At 46.1% G+C, this 21,079-nt stretch overlaps 1 protein-coding gene across 1 annotated transcript in view; it reads left to right on the top strand.

Annotated features, from left to right (window-relative positions):
- Positions 1 to 246: 246 nt before the first annotated feature.
- Positions 247 to 21,079, top strand: part of B3GNTL1 (UDP-GlcNAc:betaGal beta-1,3-N-acetylglucosaminyltransferase like 1) — a 91,773-nt gene continuing 70,940 nt past the window's right edge. The window contains exons 1-4 of the mRNA XM_021680871.2: positions 247 to 311; positions 1,666 to 1,782; positions 1,881 to 1,980; positions 16,338 to 16,402. Coding sequence (XP_021536546.1) covers positions 258 to 311; positions 1,666 to 1,782; positions 1,881 to 1,980; positions 16,338 to 16,402 — 336 coding nt within the window. The 5' untranslated portion in view covers positions 247 to 257. The remainder of the gene's footprint in view (positions 312 to 1,665; positions 1,783 to 1,880; positions 1,981 to 16,337; positions 16,403 to 21,079) is intronic.

Below are 21,079 nucleotides of genomic sequence, written 5' to 3'. Positions count from 1 at the left end.
CCCCCCCTTCCCACCGGCCCGCCTCCGCCCCTCCCCCGCCCCGGGCCCGCGAGGTGCTCCCCACCCACCCCGGGCTTCCCGCCTCTCTAGGCCGCTCCTCCCCACTCCCCGCCGATCGACGGCTCCCCACGCCAATCGGACGCGCCCCGGCCTCGGCCGCGCTTCTCGGCGAGCCGGCCGCGCACGCGCCGCAGGCCGACGTGGGCGGTGGAGTGCCACGGGCTTAAAGGGCGGGGCGGCCGGAGGAGCGCGTGGCCATGCGGGCCCGAGGGGACGCCGCCGCCGCCGCCGCCGCCGCCGCGCCCCACGTGGTAGGTGCCGGGGCCGCGGGCCGCGGGAGCCGCCTCCGCCCCTCCTCCCCCCTCTCCCCCCCCCCCCCCCCCCCCCCCCCCTCCCCCTCCCTCTCCCCGCGGCGGGTCAGCACGTCCGCGCGGCTTGCTTGGGAGGGTCTCCGCCCGAAGCAACCTGCAGCCCAAGAAGTTCATCAAGGCCCACCTTGGACGGAAATTCACGTTATGTTTTATGTTGTAGATCTCGAGAACAGTGAAGATACTTTTTCTTTTTTTCTTTTCCTTTAAAGAATAATGTTTCCTTTAAAAATAAATATGTAAGTAAATTAGGTGACCACTTTTTTGGATAACGTAAATTCGGGAAGGGTTATCCCTGTGTTGAATCAGATCCTCAGAGTAAAGAACTTGACTGAATTATACTTTCAATCTATGAGCTTTTCAAAACCATATTCGGATTTGTTATTTTTATAATCCTATCCATTTTCTATGTAGATGTAGAATGCACATATATGTATATGTATGTTTGTGCCATGCGTATGTGTATGCATATGTACTATACACACCTGGATGACCTGTGTTTCTGTTTTCTTGTTCACTCCTCAGTAGGGTATAAACTCTAGGGCTGGGAGGCACTAATTTCTATCCTTGGGTATTCTATAATTGCTTAACGTGGTAACATAAAATTAAGACAATTCCTGTAATGAGTTCTTTTGTTGGCAGTCAGGTTTCACTGGTTTTACTCCATACACTTTAGACATTTTTGTTTTATCTGGGCTATAGAAGAGAAGGACCGCACCAAACTCCTAAACTAAGTAGAGCAAAAGGACAGAGAGGTACATGGAGGTCACCCCCATTTTCCCAGCACCCACCCCATACTTTGTTAAAGCGTGTGTCCAGGGACTTAAAAAGAGTTTTCTTGCAGTTTCTCTAACATAGTTTACCGAAAATGCTTACTCCACCAAGAAAAGGACCAATAGGTTATTTTCATGAGTGGGTTGGAAGATACACAGATGCTTGTTTCAACCAAAATGATGTTTCTGACCAGTGTTTGGAACGCACATGAATTTGTCATTGAATTGGGAAAATTTTTGGTGCCTCTCAGATTCTTGTTTGCTTTTCAAAAGTATCCAAAAGGATACTTCCCCCAATTCAGGGAAATCTAAGACATAATAAATCTTAGGCAGCAAAAGAACGTTAAGAGCTTGGTGAGAAGGAACAGGCACCTTCTGTTTTGGGGGACACATTCTTTCTCTGGAAGCCAGGCCTCCCTCCGCCTTTGGAGATGCTCAGTGGTAATGGGGAAGAAAATTAGAGTGGAGGAAAAGGCATTAGCTTTCACACGTGTATATGTTAACCCCTTTCTCTTGAATTGCAGTCTATCATCCTCCCAGTCCACAACGCCGAACCGTGGTTGAATGAGTGCTTGGAGTCTGTTTTGCAACAGGACTTCGAAGGCTCCATGGAGCTCTCGGTTTTTAATGATGCCAGTAAGGTATTTGTGAACTTGCTTTGGTTATGTAGCCCTAGCATGAGTCACATCGGAGTGCTTTGAGGAAGTTTCCTGAACTGCCAATGTCCTCGTGCTTGCAGGATAAGTCTATGACTATCATTGAGAAATGGAAGGTGAAGCTGGAAGGTTCTGGTATCCCCGTGGTCATTGGCGGGCACGCTTCTCCTTCACCCCGAGGAGGTTAGTGACCCTGTTGTTTTATTATTCAACTGTAAGGAATGGTTTCTTATGACTTGTGTACTTAACCACCGTTAACCTTAACAATAACACTGCCCGCTGTTTCACCAGCAAAGAAGGGGTGCTCTGTATTAGCAGAGAATCCCAACCCAGGACACACAGGTTCCACCACAAGCACAGGCATGTCCAGAGAGTAAGGAGAGGAGGCTCTTTTTATAGGGGGGGGGGGGGGGGTGGGGAGGGGTGAATTGTTGTAAACAGAAAGTCCATTGGAGTAAGCTGGGAGCTGGAAGTATGGTGGCTTCTCATTGGCTGGGCTGTGGCCGCCTCCCATTGGCTGGGCTGTGGCTGTCTCCCATTGGCTGGGCTGTGGCCGCCTCCCATTGGCTGGGCTGTTGCGGGGGTAGCAGGAAACCTTCCTGGAGCTGGGTTACTAAAGTAGTACCCACCTGTAAGGGGCATCTCTTCCTATTGGGTCTGCAGTTGATAACCAGTGCTGGGCACAGAGCTCCCCCTGCCGGCCTCCTGACTCTGCTCCAAATAAGATTTTCTTTTATTAACTTTCCTAATAATTTCGTTTTCAAATCCTGGTGAAAAGTATCCTGAATAATAAAGTTTATCACTTATTAAGAACCCAGTACACCCAAACTTCTTATTCCTTGGTAAGGATTTGAATGAGACCACCAGGCATACTTAATACTTATTCAACCTAACAAAAAGCTGTTGGGTGTTTTTATTTTTAATGTGAATAATCATATTATTGGTCACCTCTGCTGCTTAAAATTCATTTCCTGTGACATTAGATTTGTTTTTGTCCAATTTTTAAAAAATCTTATTAAGAACTAGCTTTTGGTTTCATTGATTTTCTATATTCTTTTTTTCTATTTTGTCTGTTTTGTTTCCACTCTGATCTGTATTTTCTTCTGCTTACTTTGAGTTTAATTTGTTCTTTTCCTAATTCTTTTTTTTTTTAAGATCTTATTTTATTTTGGAGGGAGAGTGCACAGGCGTGAGTGCATTCAAGTGGGGGGTGGGGCAGGGCCGGGGCAGCAGGGGGGTGGGGGTAGGGTAGGGGCAGAGGAAGAGAGAATCTTAAGCAGACTCCCCACTGAGCACAGAGCCCCAGTGACCCTGAGATCAGGACCTGAGCTGAAACCAAGAGTCCATTGCTCAACCGACTGAGCCACCCAGGTACCCCTGTTCTTTTCCTAATTCTTTTTTTTTTTTTTTTTAAGATTTTTATTTATTTATTTGAGAGAGAGAGAGAGAACATGAGGAGGGGGTGGGCAGAGGGAGAGGGAGAAGCAGGCTCCCCACTGAGCAGGGAGCCCGATGCGGGGCTCGATCCCAGGACCCTGGGATCATGACCTGAGCCGAAGGCAGACACTTAACGACTGAGCCACCCAGGCGCCCCATCTTTTCCTAATTCTTAAGGTGGAAGCTGAGGTCATTGATTTGAGACTTTTCTTCTTTTCTAATATAGGCATTTCATGATATAAATTCCCCTCTTACTATCGCTTTAGGAACATTGTGATGTTCTTTTCATTTTCATTCTGGGTACACCTTCAAATTTTCTTCAAACACCTTCTAATTTTCTTTTGGCTTATTTATGGATTATTTAAAAGTATGTTAGTTTCCAATATTTGAGAGGTTTTCCAGATATTTTCTGTTATTGATTTCTAATGTAACTCTTCTGTAGTAAGAGAACATACTTTGTCTTGAATGTGTGGTCTATCTTGGCAAATGTTCTGTGTGCACTTGAGAAGGTTGTGTAGCTCTTGGTGTTGGATGGAGTTTTCCATAAATGTGAATCAGGTCAAGCTGAGGACAGTCTTGTTTAAATCTACCGTGTTGCTGATTTGGAGTCTACTTGTTCTGTCAGTTATTGAAAGGGGGCATTGAAATCTCTAACTGCACATTTGTCTATTCCTCTCTGTAGTTTTATCAATTTGGGTTAGCAATATTTTGAAACTCTGTTAACATTTAGGGTTGTTATGAAGAATTAACCCTTCATCATTGTGAAATAACCTTCTTGATCTTGCTGATTTTCTTTGCTCCAAAATCTACGTTGTTTGATATTAATTTAACTGCTCTGGCTTTATTTTGACTAGTGTTAATATATGTTTTCCATCTCTTTAAATTTTTAATCCATTTGTTGAAGGGTACCTCTTTTAAAGGGTAGCCCCTCCCTGTAGATTCTTGTAGACAGCAAATCCAGTCACCTTTTAACTGGGTGTTTACATTAGTTACATTTAATATAACAGCTTTATTCATATGCCACGCAAGTCACCCATCAAAGTATATAGTCTTATGGTTTTTAGTGTATTCCCACATCTGTGCAGCCACCCCCACAGTCAGGTTTAGAACACTTTCATCACTTCACACAGGGACCTGGTGTTCTCTAGTCATCACCCTCCGTACCCTGCTCCCACCAGCCCTGCACCACCACTAATTAGGTTTCGTGTATAGATTTGTCTGTTGAGGAGATTTCTGCATATATGTTTGTAAGGGATGTAGGTGTGTGGTTTTCCTTTCCTGTGATGTCTTTGGGTATGGTACAGTGATGCTGGCCTCACAGAATTGAGTTTAGTGTTTCCTCCTTTTCTATTTTTTTGGAAGAGTGGGAAGGATTGGGGTTATTCTCTAAATGTTTGGTAGAATTCATCAGTGAAGCCATCTGGTTGGAAGGGTTTTCTGTTTGTTTTGTTTTTTGTTTTTCTTAAAGATTTTATTTATTTGAGAGAGAGGGAGACCATGAGTAGTGGGGAGGGGCAGAGGCAGAGGGAGAAGCAGGCTTCCCGCAGAGCAGGTAGCCCGATGCGGGCCTCGATCCCAGGATCCTGGGATCATGACCTGAGCTGAAGGCAGACATTTCACTGACTGAGCCACCCAGACGGCCCTTTTGTTGGAAGGTTTTGATTAATGATTCAATCTATTTATCTGTTACAGGTCTGTTCAGATTTTTTATTTCTTCTTGAGTCAGATTTGGTAGTTTATGTATTTCTACAAATTTGTCCCTTTTGTGTAGGTTATTTAACTGGTTGGCACACAGTTGTTTGTAGTATTTTCTTAGAATCCTTTCAAATTTCTGTTAGTCAGGTACCAACTTCCATTTTGGTTTTCAGTAATTTGAGTTCCCTCTTTTCTTGATCTGGCTGAAGGTTTGCCAATGTTGTTGATCTTTTCAAAGGTTTCATTGATTTAACCCCCCCCCTTTTTTTTTTTACTTTCTATTTCATTCATTTCTCCTCTGATCTTTATTATTTTCCTCCTTTGCTAGCTATGTGTTTAGTTTGCTCTTCTTTCTAGCTTCTTTTTTTTTTTTTTAATTTTTTTTTTTAAGATTTTATTTATTTGCGAGAGAGAGAATGAGAGACAGAGAGCATGAGAGGGAGGAGGGTCAGAGGGAGAAGCAGACTCCCTGCTGAGCAGGGAGTCTGATGCGGGACTCGATCCCGGGACTCCGGGATCATGACCTGAGCCGAAGGCAGTTGCTGAACCAACTGAGCCACCCAGGCGCCCCTTCTTTCTAGCTTCTTAACATGTAAAATTAGGTTAGTGATTTGAGATCTCTTTTACGTAGGCATTCATAGCTAAAAATTTCTCTCTGAGCACTGCTTTTGTTGTATCCCATAAGTTTTGGTGTGTTGTGCTTTCATTTTCACTTATTTCTAGGGATATATCTCTAAGAATATCTAAGCATATTCTAGGAATATGTCTAAGGATATTCCACTGTTGCATAGAGCGTCTGTATGTGTTATTAGGTCTGCTGGTTTATAATGTTGTTCAGTCTTTATTACTTTACTGCTCTTCTGTCTAGATGGTCCATCCATTATTGAAAGTGGGGTGTTGAAGTCTTCAACTATTATGGTAAAACTGTCCTTTTTTTTTTTTTTTTTTTTTTTTAAGTATTCATCCGGGGCGCCTGGGTGGCTCAGTCGTTGAGCTTCTGCCTTTGGCTTAGGTCATGATCCCAGGGTCCTGGGATCGAGCCCCACATCGGGCTCCCTGCTCCATGGGAGGCCTGCTTCTCACTCTCCCACTCCCCCTGCTTCTGTTCCTGCTCCCGCTATCTCTCTCTCTGTCAAATAAATAAAAATAAAATCTTAAAAAAAAAAAAAGAATTCATCCATTTGAGAAAGAGAGATAGTGAGAAAGAGCACGGGGTGGGGGGGGCACGGGGGAGAAGGAGAAGCAGGCTCCTCGCTGAGCAGGGAGCCCAATGCAGGGCTCCATCCCAGGACCCTGGGATCATGACCTGAGCTGAAGGCAGATGCTTAACTGACTGAGCCACCCAGGTGCCCCCAAACTGTCTTTTTCTCTCTTTCATTCTGCCAGTTTTTGCTTCATTTATTTTGGGGCTCTCTTGTTAGATGTGTATAGTTTTGTAATTGTTATGTCTTCTTGATTGAACCTTTTATCAATATAGAATGTCCTTTGTTTCTAGTAACAATTTTTGACTTAGGGTTTATTTTGCCTGGTATCAAATAACCAAGCACTCCAGTACTCTTTGGGTTACTAGTTGAATGGAATATATTTTTCCATCTTTTCACTTTTAACTCGTCTCTGCCTTTGGATCTAAAGTGAATCTCTTATAGACAGTATTTAAATGGATCATGTATTTTTAAAATTCATTCTCCCAATCTTTGCCTTTTAATTGGAGTATTTAATCCATTTACATTTAGTAATTAGTGACAAAGAAGGCCTTTTACCATCTTGTTGTTTTTATCTGTACATCTTTTCTTGTTCCATAGTCCTCCTTAGTGCTCTCTTTTATGCTTAATTGATTATTTGTAGTGTGCCGTTTTGATTCTCTTCTCGTTTCCTGTTGCATGTATTTGTAAGTTATTTTCTTAGTGCTTACTGTGGAGATTACAATTAATATATTAAATTTATAACAACCTAGTTTGAATTAACACCAATTTAGTTTCAATAGTGTATAGAGCTCTGTCCCACACAGTTCTGTACCTCCCACTTTATGTTGTTATCACAGTTTACATCGATACCGTGCACCCATTGACATAGATTTATAATAATTGCTCAATGTATTTGTCTTTTTAAGTCAGAGAGGAAAAAATTCAAAGTAAAAATAGAGCAATACTGGCTTTTATATTTATCCATGTAGTAAACTTTATTAGCATCTTTGACTCCTTTGTGTGGTTTCAGGTTCTTGTCCAGTGCACCTTGGTTACAGCCTGAGGGACGCCCGTGAGCATTTCTTGTAAGGGCAGGCCTGCTAGTGAAGAGCTCCCTCAGCACTTGTTTATCTAGGAATGTCTTGATTTCTCCTTCATTTTTGAAGGATTATTTTGCCAGATCAAGAATTTCTGTTTGTTATAGACCTAATCATACATACATATTGTTTTATATAATTGCTTTTTAAATCAGTTAAAAGAGGAAAGGAGAAATATGTATTTATATTGTCTTTTATAAAATAATTACTTTTGTTGTTTTTTTGCTTTTGTTTTCGTTTTTTTGTAATGGATTTGAAGTACTCCCTGGAATTCCTTGGGGTCAATCTTTTTAGCCCAAAGAACTTCCTTTAGTATTTTTTGTAAGGCAGATCTGCTAGCTAGAAATTCTCTTTGTTTTTGTTTATCTGGGAATGTCTTAATTTCTCCTTATTTTTGAAAAGTAGCTTTTCTGGATATAGGATTCTTGGTTAGCAGTTTTTCTCTTTGAGTGCTTCGGATATGTTACCCCACTGCCCTTTGGCCTTGACTGCACTGAGAAGCCAGTTCAGCCACATTCCCCATTCCGTCTACCAGCTGCCTCTCACCAGAGCTCAGAGGGCCCTTGCACATAGACTTCTCCACACCCTATTGCAAAGGGCGTAGGGACGGAACGTTTCCCCACAAGGCAGGGCAAGGGCCTTGGGGGGGGGGTCCCAGTATTCTTGGTGATACCACACCCGAGGTAGATAATGTCTCTGTGCCAGGAGGGGCTGGGTGGAAGAAGGGAGACCCACTTTTGAATCTCACGTGCCTGGGCCTCAGCCTCAGCACCAGGTGCCTGCAGTCGGGATGAAAAGTGCTGATGTCCTGTGGCTCCCAGGAGAGTACGGTACTCCAGCCTCCAGCTGGCGGGAGGGGGAGGGGAACCCTGTGTGCCCATCTGGGAAGGGGATTCCTCCTTGGTGAGGGATGGAGCAGGTCTTGGTTCAAGTACCACAGACTCGCACTGTTCTTACTGAATTTTAGTCATTATTCTCAGCAAATATTTCTTCAATTGCTGTATATCCTTGGGGCCGTTTCCAGAGATTGTAAGTGGTGGCTTTTTTTTTATGATGTCCACCAGTTTCTATTTAGGCAGTTCAGGCAATCTGTGGGGCTCTGCGTACTGTCATTCCGGAAGCCTAACTCCAATCAAAATTCTTTTTTCTTTTTTTTTAAGTTTTTTTTTTTTTTAAAGATTTTATTTGTTTATTTGAGACAGAGAGAATGAGAGACAGAGAACATGAGAGGGAGGAGGGTCAGAGGGAGAAGCAGACTCCCTGCCGAGCAGGGAGCCCGATGCGGGACTCGATCCAGGGACTCCAGGATCATGACCTGAGCTGAAGGCAGTCTCTTAACCAACTGAGCCACCCAGGCGCCCCTCCATTTGTTTCCTACACATTCCTTTCTTTTTTTTTTTAAAAGATTTTATTTATTTATTTGAGAGAGAGAGAGAATGAGAGAGAGCACGTGAGAGGGGGGAGGGTCAGAGGGAGAAGCAGGCTCCCCGCCGAGCAGGGAGCCCGACGCGGGACTCGATCCAGGGACTCCAGGATCATGACCTGAGCCGAAGGCAGTCGCTTAACCAACTGAGCCACCCAGGCGCCCCAAAATTCTTGATGGTTCTATTTTATCTCCTGTTGGCTTAGTAGCTAGAATTCTGTTTTGCTATTTTAGTGATAGATTTGGGGTTATAGCGTATATCTTATTGTAGTGTACAGCTTTCCACTGAGTTCAGCCTTTCAAACGTCCACCTGTATCTTTGCGTGTAGTGTAAGGATCTTACAACAGTATCCGGGCATTTCTCCCCTCTGCTCTTTATGCTTCTGTTGTCCTGCACTTTACTTTGCCTGTATTGTAAACCCCACAGGATATCAGTGTTAACTTTAAAGAGACATACGAAATAAGAAAGAGAATCACATGTTCACCCATATAGTTACTATTTCCAGCTCTTCGCTTTGTCTAGATCCATATTTCCCTTTGCTGTCATTTTCCTTCTGCCCAAAGGACTTTCCACATTTCTTGTGGTAGCGATGAGTTCCTTCACCATTTTCATGTCTGCATCTGGCACCGTTGCATGTGGGCTGGTGGACCCTGTGATGAAGAAATGTCATCACAAGATGCACAACCTTTCCTTTAGTCCCTGTCTGCTGCCCCCAGCTCCCCTCCCGGACAGTTGAGCTTGCCCCTCAGGTAACCTTGTACAACTTCTGTCCTCCTGCTCTCTCTCTTGCTTCCCTTGCTCCCTTCTTTCCACCTTTCCATCTTCCTTTGTTCTGTGCAGTTCCTTCCCCTTTTCAGAGTGGGTGGGGAGAAGAGAAGGGGAAGGCCTGAGACAGCTGGTCTTCTACATTTGTGGGAACAGCCCCTCCCACCCTGATGGTACCTCTTCAACCTAATGTTCTTTTGCTTCGCGTAATGGAGGGAGGGATGGGCGGTCAGCTCACCTGAACAGTGGTGGCTAGAGAAAAGAACAGACCCCAGAGTTCTTCCCAAGTCAGCCCCTGTAATGTGGTGGTTGGGTTTCCTCCCATGCCAGGGAACAGCCTCCTTCTGTCTCCTGCAGAGGCGCCTGTAGTTTTAAGTCAGGTGTTCAGAGTCTTATGATTTTCTTCTGTTTCGAAGGCACTTCTAGTACCGGGACTAGGTAGGTGGGGTGGGGTGGACTCCTGGTTTGTTCTTGCACTATCTTATCCAGCTCAGTTTCTTACGTTATCTCTGATTTGTTAAGCATTCTAATCCTGAATAAGTATTATTGTTTTGTTTTGTTTTTCTAATTTATACTTTACTTTTCATATTTTTTATTGGGATAAGAAGTCTAGAAGAACAATGTGGAATCCTATTACTGAATCCTTATATTGTTCCTGACGTAGAGAGAATGTTCCTAGTGTTTCAGTGTTAAGCATGGTATTTACTATTGCTTTTTAACAGATGCCTTTTTTGAGTTAACTTGTGATTCCTAACTTAGCCTTCAGAAGATGAGGGATCAGTATAGAATTTTATTAAATGTCTCTTAGGTATCTGTTAAGGTGATTGCTTATTTGTTTCCCCTAACATATTTATCATAGTAAGTGATTTTAGTATTGTTCTTAACAATGAACAGTGCTAGAACTATCAGCAATGACATGGTAGTATTTTTGTACAATTATTCAGTTTCCTTCAGGATTTTTGTATCTATGGACATGTGGAAAATTGATCTGTAGCTGTTGGGTGCTTGTTTAGTGTCTGGCTTAAGGATAAGAGCAGAATGCCTTGGGCTTGCTAATAGAGCATTTTTGTAAGCAGTAATTGTGTATTGCAGCTCACCAATCTTTGTCTCAACCTCCCATATGAACTAGCCCTACAGCCTGGGTTCAGACAGAAAAAAAGCATTTACTCATTCTCACAAATGTCTACTTTGAGTAATAACAATTTTTTTTAATACCAGCATGTGATAAAAAGAAGTTCAGGCATACAGAATGGTCTACAGTGAAACACAGAAGCCTCACACCCTAGAAGCAACCAGTGTTTTTTGGTTCTTAGTTGATTTAATTCACATAGTGTCAGTCAGTACTCACTGAACGAGGAAATGTTCAGCCACTGAAGTGTTCCGCGCTGCACTTCTCATTTCCCCTGCAGGGATTTTGTTTGTTTTAACATGGTCACATTGTCAGGGTGCATAATCTCCACATTCTGTTCTATAACTTGTTTTATGTGCTTTACTGCTAAGTTGATTCTGACAGGTGCAGCTCACTGCAGACCAGACCGTGTGGTGAGTTAGACTCAGAACTGAGACCCTCTGCTGTTGGCTCTGGGCTGTGCCCGGGGGGCTCCCAAGTGTCAGGATCTGTGGGGCCTTTAAAGACCTTCTGCCTTATTCTCTTTTACTTTCTACACACCTGCCATTGTTTGGGGTTTTCCCCCTTCTCTTCTTCTTTTATTTAGTTTTCATTTTATATGTTCCTTTTTTGTGTTGCTGGAGTACTCCTTGAAGTGCATTTTCTGTATCTGGCATGTAGATGGTAAAATATTTGGAGTTTTTACATGTCTGAAAATGTCTTCATTTTGTACTTAGGCTCAATTGACAGTTTGGCTAGGTATAGAATTCTAGGTTCCAAAATCATTTCCCTTAGAATTTTGAAGGATTGCCTCATTATCTTCTGGTGTCCTCTGGTTTTGTTAAGAAATCTTATGTCAGTCTGGCTCCTTAAAGTTTTCTTTTCTGAAAGTGTTTAAGATTTTTCTCTTTATGTTTTGAGTTTTGAAATTTTATAATGCTGGGTCGAGGTGTAGTTGCTTTTCATGCACCCTCTGTTTTTATACTGAATGATTAGCTTTGCATTCTTAGCTTTAATTGTAATATATTGGGTTTCCTTTAGCTTCACTTTAAAGTTTTTGTATGAGACTTGAAATTAGCATGCCCACATACACTGCTGGGTTGAAGGAGGAGGTAGGGCAGATGATGAGGCTGGAACTTGTGGACAGGCCCCTGCAGCTTGTAGGAGTTTGTCCTTTAAATAGTGGGCCTCGACTTTGGTTGCATGTTAGAAGTGCCTGCGAAGCTTTGGGAGCCCTGATGCCTAAGCCCGAGTCCCACCCTAGGGTATTCCTGAGTCATTGGTTTGGGTGCCGCCGCTGCACTGAGACTGTGGACGCTTCCTAAGAGATGCTGGGTGCATCCACAACTGAGGACCACTGCTTCAAAATAACCTCAGGAGTGGTGTGGCGTCAGCCCCACTCCCTCGTGGGCTTGGTCCTCAGGGAATCTTGTGGCTCTTGTGCTATTTCAGGAGTGGGCAGGGTGGAGGTTTGGGGACCCAGAGCCAGGGCTGTGTTGGCTCTGCTCTGAGTCCCGTTCAGACTGGCGTGTGACTCTCCTGTCAGGGTGGGCAGGTGGGGGTCAGGGTGGGGGGTAGGGTTTATGCTTCAGCAAGGCTCTCCAGAGAGGTGTGAGTAGGAGAGACATCCACTCTTCCCAGACACTTCTTGCCCTCAAAGTCCTTTCATCCTGTTTCCTCTCTCTGCTCTTTTCTGCCAGTTTTGGTGGTCAGGTGGTTCGCTTCCGATTCTCAAGAGTGTGCCCCCAGCATGACCTCACAGAGTTTGCGCCTGACCCTGGAGGACTTGCTGGTTTACTCAGAGTTCGCAGAGGACATCTGAGCCCAGGCTGTCTCCTCCTGAATTCCTGAAGGTCTGCCCTCGCACAGGGCTAACCTTTCTCAACACTGGCTCTCCACAAAGCAGTGTGCTGCTCCATGGGGGCGGCTCAGACGCCCGTCCTCCCAGCACCCTGCCGTCACCTTTGGCAGCTTCCTGCCAGCACTGAGGTCTGTGTTCCTGGGCCAAGGAGAGGGAGGGTGTTGGTGGACCTGAGTTAAGTAGTTGAGTTCACGGAATGAAACAGAAACAGAGAGTGCCCCGACCCCACACCACATCCCTCACAAACAGCACCCCATATCCTACTTAGGAGAGCAGGAAAGTGTAGACATATTTTAGAAAAAATTTAAAACCAGAAATAGTTGTTAAAATTGGTCATTTTATTTATTTATTTATTTATTTATTTATTTATTTTTAAAGATTTTATTTATTTGACAGAGAGACACAGCGAGAGAGGGAACACAAGCAGGGGGAGTGGGAGAGGGAGAAGCAGGCTTCCCGCGGAGCAGGGAGCCCAATGTGGGGGCTCGATCCCAGGACCCTGGGATCATGACCTGAGCCGAAGGCAGACGCTTAACGACTGAGCCACCCAGGCGCCCCCAAAATTGGTCATTTTAAAAGAAAACTTTTTCCTAAGTTTAGATTGAAAGACCACACTCTTTGGCATTGCCTCTTGGTGGCCCTGCCGCCAGAGGACTGGGGCAGAGGACCGGGCGGCAGGCAGGCAGGCTGCGGCGGGCCCCACCCTCCACCTCTCTGTACCTTGGTTTCCCTTGCAGGCAGCAGGTGCACGTGCTCACTGCTGAGAAGGCATGGGTGCTAGAGCCACTCAGTTGCTGCCCCATTCTTGGCATCCTGATCTTCACCGTTAACTCATGCATCTGGAAGACACTCCGTTTTTTTTCCCCAAAATATTTCTTGTTATCGTTGTTGGAAATAGAAAACTTGAAAGAAATCTGTTGTTGTAGAACATTTATTTCAGCTTGCTTCTGAGATATGTGTAAACAAATTGTGGTTTCTGAAACTAGTTTGAATGTCTTTTTAAAATATTCTTTAATTAAGATGTTTTGCATCTTCCGTAGTTGATAAAGGAAGTCGAGGGCATTTTGGTGATGGTGTGTCTTTACTTGTCTAATCTCCACTTTATTTTTTTTTAAAGATTTTATTTACTTATTTGACAGAGAGAGAGACACAGCGAGAGAGGGAACACAAGCAGGGGGAGTGGGAGAGGGAGAAGCAGGCTCCCCACGGAGCAGCGGGGCTCGATCCCAGGACCCCGGGATCATGACCTGAGCCGAAGGCAGATGCCCAACGACTGAGCCACCCAGGCGCGCCTAATCTCCATTTTAAACACGTTTTGTTTTTTATAAAATATTTTTATAGATTAGATATAATGAGTCATATCACATTTGTATGTATTTTGTCAATAACAAAAAATCAGTTGTCATAGTGTGAAGAAATGAAGCAGTCGTGCTGTCATTTTGAAGGGGGCAAGGCAAATTCAGGGGGGCCCTGCATTCCAATTATGGAATGGAGTTAATTTGATGACATCTGAAAGAGCGTATTTTCCTACAAAGATATTTTCTGAAATAGAGAAAGTTATGTCGACTATTGGATAACATAAATCCAGTGTTTCCTTTTTCAGGAGTGCTGAGTTATTTAAATTGGATTAAGATTCATTTCTTATTATTTCATATCATAACAGAGCAAAACATTTCTTAAAAATGCAGTCACTTGCTAAAATGAAAACACAACACAATTCTGTCCTCTTCTCTCCAAAGAGTGAGGATGGCTGCGTTTTTCCTGCTGTGACCATGACAACCTGCTCCGTCACAAAGGGACAGCCTCCCCGGATATCAGGCCCTGGCACAAACATTTGACTTTCTTCAAGGCAGTAATATTAAAGCAAATTCCTTGTGTTTGCCAAACATAGGACTCATTGTGAGGAACTTCCAGCTTCCTTAGTGAGACATGTTTTCCTTCGTTATCCAAATTCTGGTTTGATTTTTCCCCTTCTGAAACCTGACTCTACTAAGCAGCTTTTTAAACAGAACTCCTGGTAATTTAAGTGTGGTTGTGGACCGTCTCTTCCCATTTGCATCTTCCTCGTGCAGCGCTTTGGTTTTGATCCCAGGAGGCCTTTCCTGGGCCTGCCGTGCCCGGTGACAGAGCTTTAGCCACAGGTGTGTCCTTGCAGCCGCGAGGCCATCCCCGGGCCCTCGCCTTGCTGCGCTTCCTTCTCCGCCTGTTACAGCGGTGGTTCTTGGAGACCTGGGACCGCTCTGCTAACTGATTTGGGTTGGCTGAGCTCTAGGATTAATGCTAGAGACTGAGCTGCCGCCTTGTGTGAAAACAGCCTGCACAGGGGTACTGCCCTGGGCCGCAGCCTGGGTGACCTGAGCAAGGCCGTGTCCCTGCTCCTCTGGCCCAGCAGGACTGGCACTGGGGCTGCGGTTTGCTCAGAGCCGGTGCCTGGAGCGGCTGCCTTCTCTCCCTGCCTCAGAGACCCCGTGCTTGGCGTGGAAAACCAGGGAGGGCTCCCGTGTGGCCTGAGGCGACGTATTGCTGTGTCCCTGGCACCAGCGAGACGTTCTTCAGTTTGCCTGAGCTGGAGTACTAGAGGGATTTACTGCTTTAGGTCTGCGCACATCTGTTTCAGTTTGTGTGACTTTTCTCCGTTGCCCCAAATCCGTAACTGGCTGGTTAACTCGATTCAGGTATTGGTAACTGCTTTTCTAGGGAGGTGTATCTTGTGCCCCTTGAGATTCCCTCGGCCCCTCTAAATACCTCCTGTAACCTGCCCCTGGCCTCAGCACCCGAACTCAGCTGCCTCAGTGCTGATTTCTGCGGCCGCTCCTTACTCAGAAAGCTTACGGGCCAGGCCTGCCCTCCTGCCTGCCCCCATGGCCTGCTGTTCCCCACACCGCTGGGCGTGCTCTGGCGTCTGCTCTTTATCAAACCCAGCGGCCCCAGGCGCCCTCTTGCCCCTTGTCTTCATAAGCCTCCTGGTACTTCTCCAGCACTGTTCATTCCGCGCAGCCGGAGATCATCATTTAACTTTTTTCAACTCAGTTGCAATCTCTTTGAAGGCAAAGTGTTTCTAAAACATTTATTAAAACATAACATCCATACAGAAAAGTGCACTTATCATAAATGCCAGTTCAGTTCATTTTCTCAAACTGAGCACGCCGTGTAACCAGCGCCCCGATGAAGAGCCGACATCACCAACCCTCAGAGGCCGCCCCCCCGTCCCTTCTAGTCCCTGCACACTTCCCAAGGCAACCCCCTGATTCCAGATGAATTTGCTGCCCTTGAACACCATGTGGACATCACGCACATGTGTGTGCAAACCAGGGTTATTCATTCTCATCATGGTATCTTCTCAGCTTTTCCGTTCTACGTTGGGGACCATCACATCTTGGTGAACGTGTGGAGGTGTTCTTTGGGGTCTGCACCTAGCAAGGGAGCTGCTGGGTCATAGGGTATGTGCATGTTCAGACGTGATGAACACTGGCAGTGACTGTAATTACCACTGAGGGATGCGTTCAGATAGCTGCTCATGGTGTCCAGTTCAGTGAGCTTTTACCAACCGATCACACACGCGTTACCCCCTCCCCAGGTAACCATATCTTGACTTCTATCAGCATTCCCGACGGCATCTACTCAAGCACTTCCATTCAGGGACGTTTTGATTTTTTCTTTTTAATATTCCCCCCGGCTTAGCTTAGTGTTATACTCAGTAAATGGTTGCTGAATCTGTTTTCCTCCAGTGGGCAATCCCTCCTTAATACGCTGGTCCCACGTGGCCTCTTTGCGTCTCAGCCCCCAAAGATGGAGCTCTGTTTTCCATTTGCTTCCCTTTCACTCTGTCTAGGGCTGACCTGGTTTTTTTTACCTGGTAGTGTACAGTGTTGTTAGCTCCTTGTAGTACTATTACCCTAAGTTCTAGGAAAGAGAAGACCACTGAAAATTGAATTACAAAAGAACTTTTGTCTTTCTTTTTTGAAACAGTTGGATATTCTAAAAATCAAGCAATCGCACAAAGCTCAGGATCTTACCTTTGCTTTTTGGATTCGGTAAGTAAATGTTTTATTTAAAGTGTGTGTATACGTAGGGGTTGAATAATTAAACGACCTGACGTTTTAGTGTGGTTCTTGAAAATCATTATTCGAATATATAATGATCAGACTTAAAAGTTAAGGTTCATGGGCTCTTGCTGTTAAATTGCCATAGCACTGAATGAGTTAATTTTTAATAAATAGAATTATACAAAAATGCAGAATTGCACAACAGAATCACATAAACTGGGAAGACATGGACAAACCGTTGATGAACAGCCTTAGATAAGATATAATGCACACAAATGATAAGAAAGCACAGGAAAGGATTGGTGGTGGGTCTGTCGGGAAGGACGGAAGGACAGGCGTGCGGGGCCAGAACAGCCGACTGCAGATGGGCTTTAACGTACCTTTTGGTCACTTGTGACCAAGGAAACAAAAGTTACATTAGTGAGATACGAGTTTTTAAAAACTACATTAACAGGGTTTTCTGAAGCGCAGGTAGTCCATATTTGGAAAGTGTGAATTGGGGGTGCTCAGTGGCAAAGTTAAGCATTTTGTATCAAGAACTTAAAAAATGCTCATGCCGTCGACTCTAGACTTCATTTGTAGGGATCTCAGAAATTCTGAAAACAATTTATGTGCGGTCGGTATATGGGAATTACTATGTTTATAAAGCATCTTCAGTCACGTGACGAAGGATTATGACAGGTGAACAAGAAGCATAATTGCATAGATAGCGTGTGTTCACCCGTGGATTTTCTTGTTACTTACTTCATTTTTTTTTAACGATTTTTATTTATTTTTTGAGAGAGAGCGAGAGCACAAGCAGGAGGAGGGGCAGGCAGAGGGAGAAGCAGGCTTCCCACTGAGCAGGGAGCCCGATGCGGGGCTCGGTCCCAGGATGCCAGGATCATGACCTGAGCCGAAGGTAGACGCTCAACGACTAAGCCCCCCAGGCACCCCTTATTACTAACTTTAAAACACACTTTAAGAATGTCTGTCTGTCTGTGGTCTCCCTTCGGGCTCCTCTGGGTCTGGGAATGCAGGGCACCCACGTCTTCTGGGCATTCCTTGGGTAGCTGCTGTTGGCGTTCGCGAGGTTGGCCGTGGCTCAGAGTTTCTGCTTGTGCTGAATTCACCTACGAACCTTGTCATCTCGTATAGGCTTAGCCTTTTCCTTGATTACCAGGACCTTCTGTACAAGGTCTGGGTCCACGGCGAGGTTTGAGGAGATTGTGTGCCGACGTGAGCAAGCGGCGAAAAATTGCCTCTCAGACGGCCCTGCTCTTGGTACTGTGAATACTTTCTCCCATCTGTGACTTGCCTTCATATTTAATGTCTTTTGATGAACAGAAGTTCTAAATTTTGCTGAACTGTATTTTTTTCTTTTGTAGTTAATTTGTTTTTCTAAGAAATCTCCGCTTGCCCCAAAGGAGAAGCTATTCTCTTATATTTTCTTCTAGTAGCTTATGGTTTTTATTTTGTATTTAGCTCATTATCCACTTCGTATTAATGTCCGTATGAAGCAGGACCCAGGGCTAATTGGTCACAGCGCCCTTTGTTGACGACACTGTCTTTTCTTTGCTGAGTTGCCTGATGCCCCTGCTGAAAGTCAGTCGGCATGCCGGTGCATGTTCCATCCTGCTGCTCTGCGGTCTGTGGTGTGCATTTCGCCCGCCATGCAGCAGGGCACGGGCAGATAGACCGCGTGCTCACGCACCCCCCGCCGGGCGCCCAGCTGCTTCCAGCTCCTGCTCGCATGAATGATGCTGCTGCGCTGCACCGTGTCACGGAAGCCAGAGCTCCTGTTGGGTGGGATGCTGGCCCCAGGGGTGCGCGACCATCTGACCGAGGGACACCGCGCTGCTCTCACGCGGCTGCAGCCCTCGGAGCCCGGGCCGTGGGGTCCATAGCCTCCCAACACTTAGCACCGTCAGCCTCTTAATTTTTGCCGGTGCCTCGCAGTGTTTCCATCTGTGCTTCCCGGTTGTAAATTGTGGTGAGCACCAGCTCACCTTTTTGCCCACTTTTCTTTTTCAAACTTAGAGAAAAGTACAGAGAACTCGGCTTTGCGGTCAGCATTGCATCTGTCACCTCGAGCCTTTGCTTCCTGCCAAGAAGGACGTCTCCTCCCAGCAGAGCAGGAACACATACAGGACGGACCCTGCACGCCCAGCTTGTTCATGTGTCACCTGAGGCCTGCTCAGGACCATGTGCTGGAGTTGCTTGTCTCATGTCCTCCATCTCCTCTGTCTGGAACATTCCAAAGCCTGACTTTCCTCATCTTGATGTTTTGGAAGGTTCCAGGGCACTTGTAGACTGCCCTCTTTAAAACTCAAGTTGTCTGATTTCCTCACGACGGTGTCAGGCATGCATCTTCGTGCGGGACACCTTGTTACATGTGATTTTGATTTGCCCCATTCCTGACGGTGCTGTCTCTGGTCACCCAGTGCAAGTGGCATCTGCACAGTGGAGCTGCGGCAAGCCCTTACAAGCTCTCCTGTGGATTGCCTCTTCTTCGGCTGGCCTTTGCTGGTGGGCATGTCAGGGTCCACGGGGAGCGGGCCCCTGGTCGGGAGAAGATGGTTGCGGTCTGCAGCGAAGGCAGGGTACCGATGGTACAACAAAATAAAATGTTTTTGCATGAAGAAGGCTTCTGAGGCCTCTTAGCCTGGGTTGCATTTTGACTCGTTGGCCCCTGGGACGCAGGCAGATTGCCGCATTTAAAACTTAGAGTGCTTATCGTTAGGAGCAGCTCCCAGGCTGCAGCTCTGCCTGGAGTTCATTCATTCGTGTGCCTGGTGCTGGTGGGGACAAGGGGTGCAGCCGTCAACAAAACAGACTGCAGAGCAAAAGCCAACGTCTCCACGGCGACATCGGCCCCCCCGCTGCAGACCCTCACGCACTTTCACACATGCAAGCCAGGCCCACATCCCCTGCAGCGTCTCAGCGATGCCCTTGCCTCTGAGTGCCGCCAGCACACGAGGGGCCTCACCCCTTGGCCTGCTTGTGGGATGCCCTGTGCACAGCACTCACCAGTTTGCACACGCCTGCCATGGACGGTGTGCTGTGGCCTGGGCCTTCGCAATTCAGGAATCTCCTGCTTAGAAGAGGATGTCATGGCAGCGCTTAAAAAACGTGTGTTGCAAAGCTTGAGGAGCGCAGCTTCCACGTACTTACATAGCTGTTCTTTGGCATCTTTCATCAGCATTCTGTAATTTTCAGGGTACCATGATCACGTACACATGCTGTTAAGTTTGTGCTGACATGCCCTTTTCTTTCAAGCAGTTGTAAACGGACATTGCAGTCTTAATTTCTACGTTCACTTGTTCATCATTACGGTAAAGAAGTATGGTCATTTTTATGTACTGATCCTGCAGAACTCCCTTTTAGCTCTAGGTTTTGGGGTAGATTCCTGAGGACTTCCTAGACAGACAGTCACGTCTTCTGCAAAGAGGGTGGTTTTATTTCTTTCTCTCCGACCTCTGTGCCCTTCACCCCGCTCCTGCCTCCCAGCACCGCATAGAACTTGTGCTGAGTGAGGGCAGCACCCTTGCCGTTCCGGGTCCCACGGGGTCCACTCTGTCCTGGCTGGCTGACAGCTTTCCTCGTGCATAGGTACTGGGTCTTGTCAGACGTTCTTTCTGGGTCAGTTGGGATTTGTTGGTTTTTAAAACATGTTACTGAAGATTTATACGATTTTTTCCCATGGTTTTGGAATTTGGAATTTTTCTGATTGTCAAGAATCATTCCTGGAATTTGGTGAGCTCTTTCAAAGCATAGCCTCAGGGTTTTTTTCAAATAAGATGAATTTTTCAATATTAGCTCCTAATTTGTTTTCTATCTTGTTTTTTTCTCTTGGGTCTCTTGTGTGTGAATGTTATGTCTTACAGTCTGCTAATTTTTCTGTGATTTCTATTTCTTTGTAATTTTGCATGTTACAGTCTGACCTTCCAGTTGGGGACTGTGACCATGCACTTCATGCTCACAATTGGTTTTAGGAGTTGGAGCTTAGGCTTTCAGCTCCCGGAAGCCTTTCCTCCCGTGTACTGGGGTACCTCTGGGAGTCCCCCTGTTTTGTTTGTCTCCCTAGCAGCTCCAGGGACGGCTGCTTCTCTCTGCTTCCCAGGTCCTCTGAGATGCATTAATGGTTAATTTTGTTTGTTTGTGGCTCTCTGCACCCTGGGAGGGCAGGCCAAACTGGGGCCAAGGCAGCCGGTGTGCGAGGAGGTATGGGATCTGCGCTCCTGAGGCCCAGTCCTTCCGTGGACTCTGCCGGGCCCCAGGGCAGGCCTGTGTTGCAGATGTCCTCAGTTTGTGGCCATTTCTCTCCCATCCTCCCCCTTTCGTTGGTCCTCCTGACAAAACATCGGGGGTCTTCCCGGTGCCCACGGAGCAAGCCCCTGGAGCACGAAATCTGGCCCAGGACTGCTGGCTGCTCTCTTCTCGAGACCCTGCATGGCCATGGCCTTTTGCTGCTCTCTGGATGGCCAGCATGTTCAGTAAAGGTGTTGGTGGTGCTGGAGGGGACAAGCAGCCCAGACCTGGGCCCGCTCGCTTTAGCGTGTTGGCATCTGCTCGTCTAGCTGCAGGGAGTGGTTAGGGCATGCTCTGGCTGTCAGAGCAGCCCGGGGCCTTGCCCACATCGCCCAGGGCACAGACCCACATCGAGGACGAGAGGTCTTCCATCAA

This window comes from Neomonachus schauinslandi, chromosome 15, assembly GCF_002201575.2.
Source record: "Neomonachus schauinslandi chromosome 15, ASM220157v2, whole genome shotgun sequence".
Taxonomy (NCBI): domain Eukaryota; kingdom Metazoa; phylum Chordata; class Mammalia; order Carnivora; family Phocidae; genus Neomonachus; species Neomonachus schauinslandi.
The sequence above is the reverse complement of the archived record's forward strand: the minus strand, read 5'-3'. Positions and strand labels throughout refer to the sequence as shown.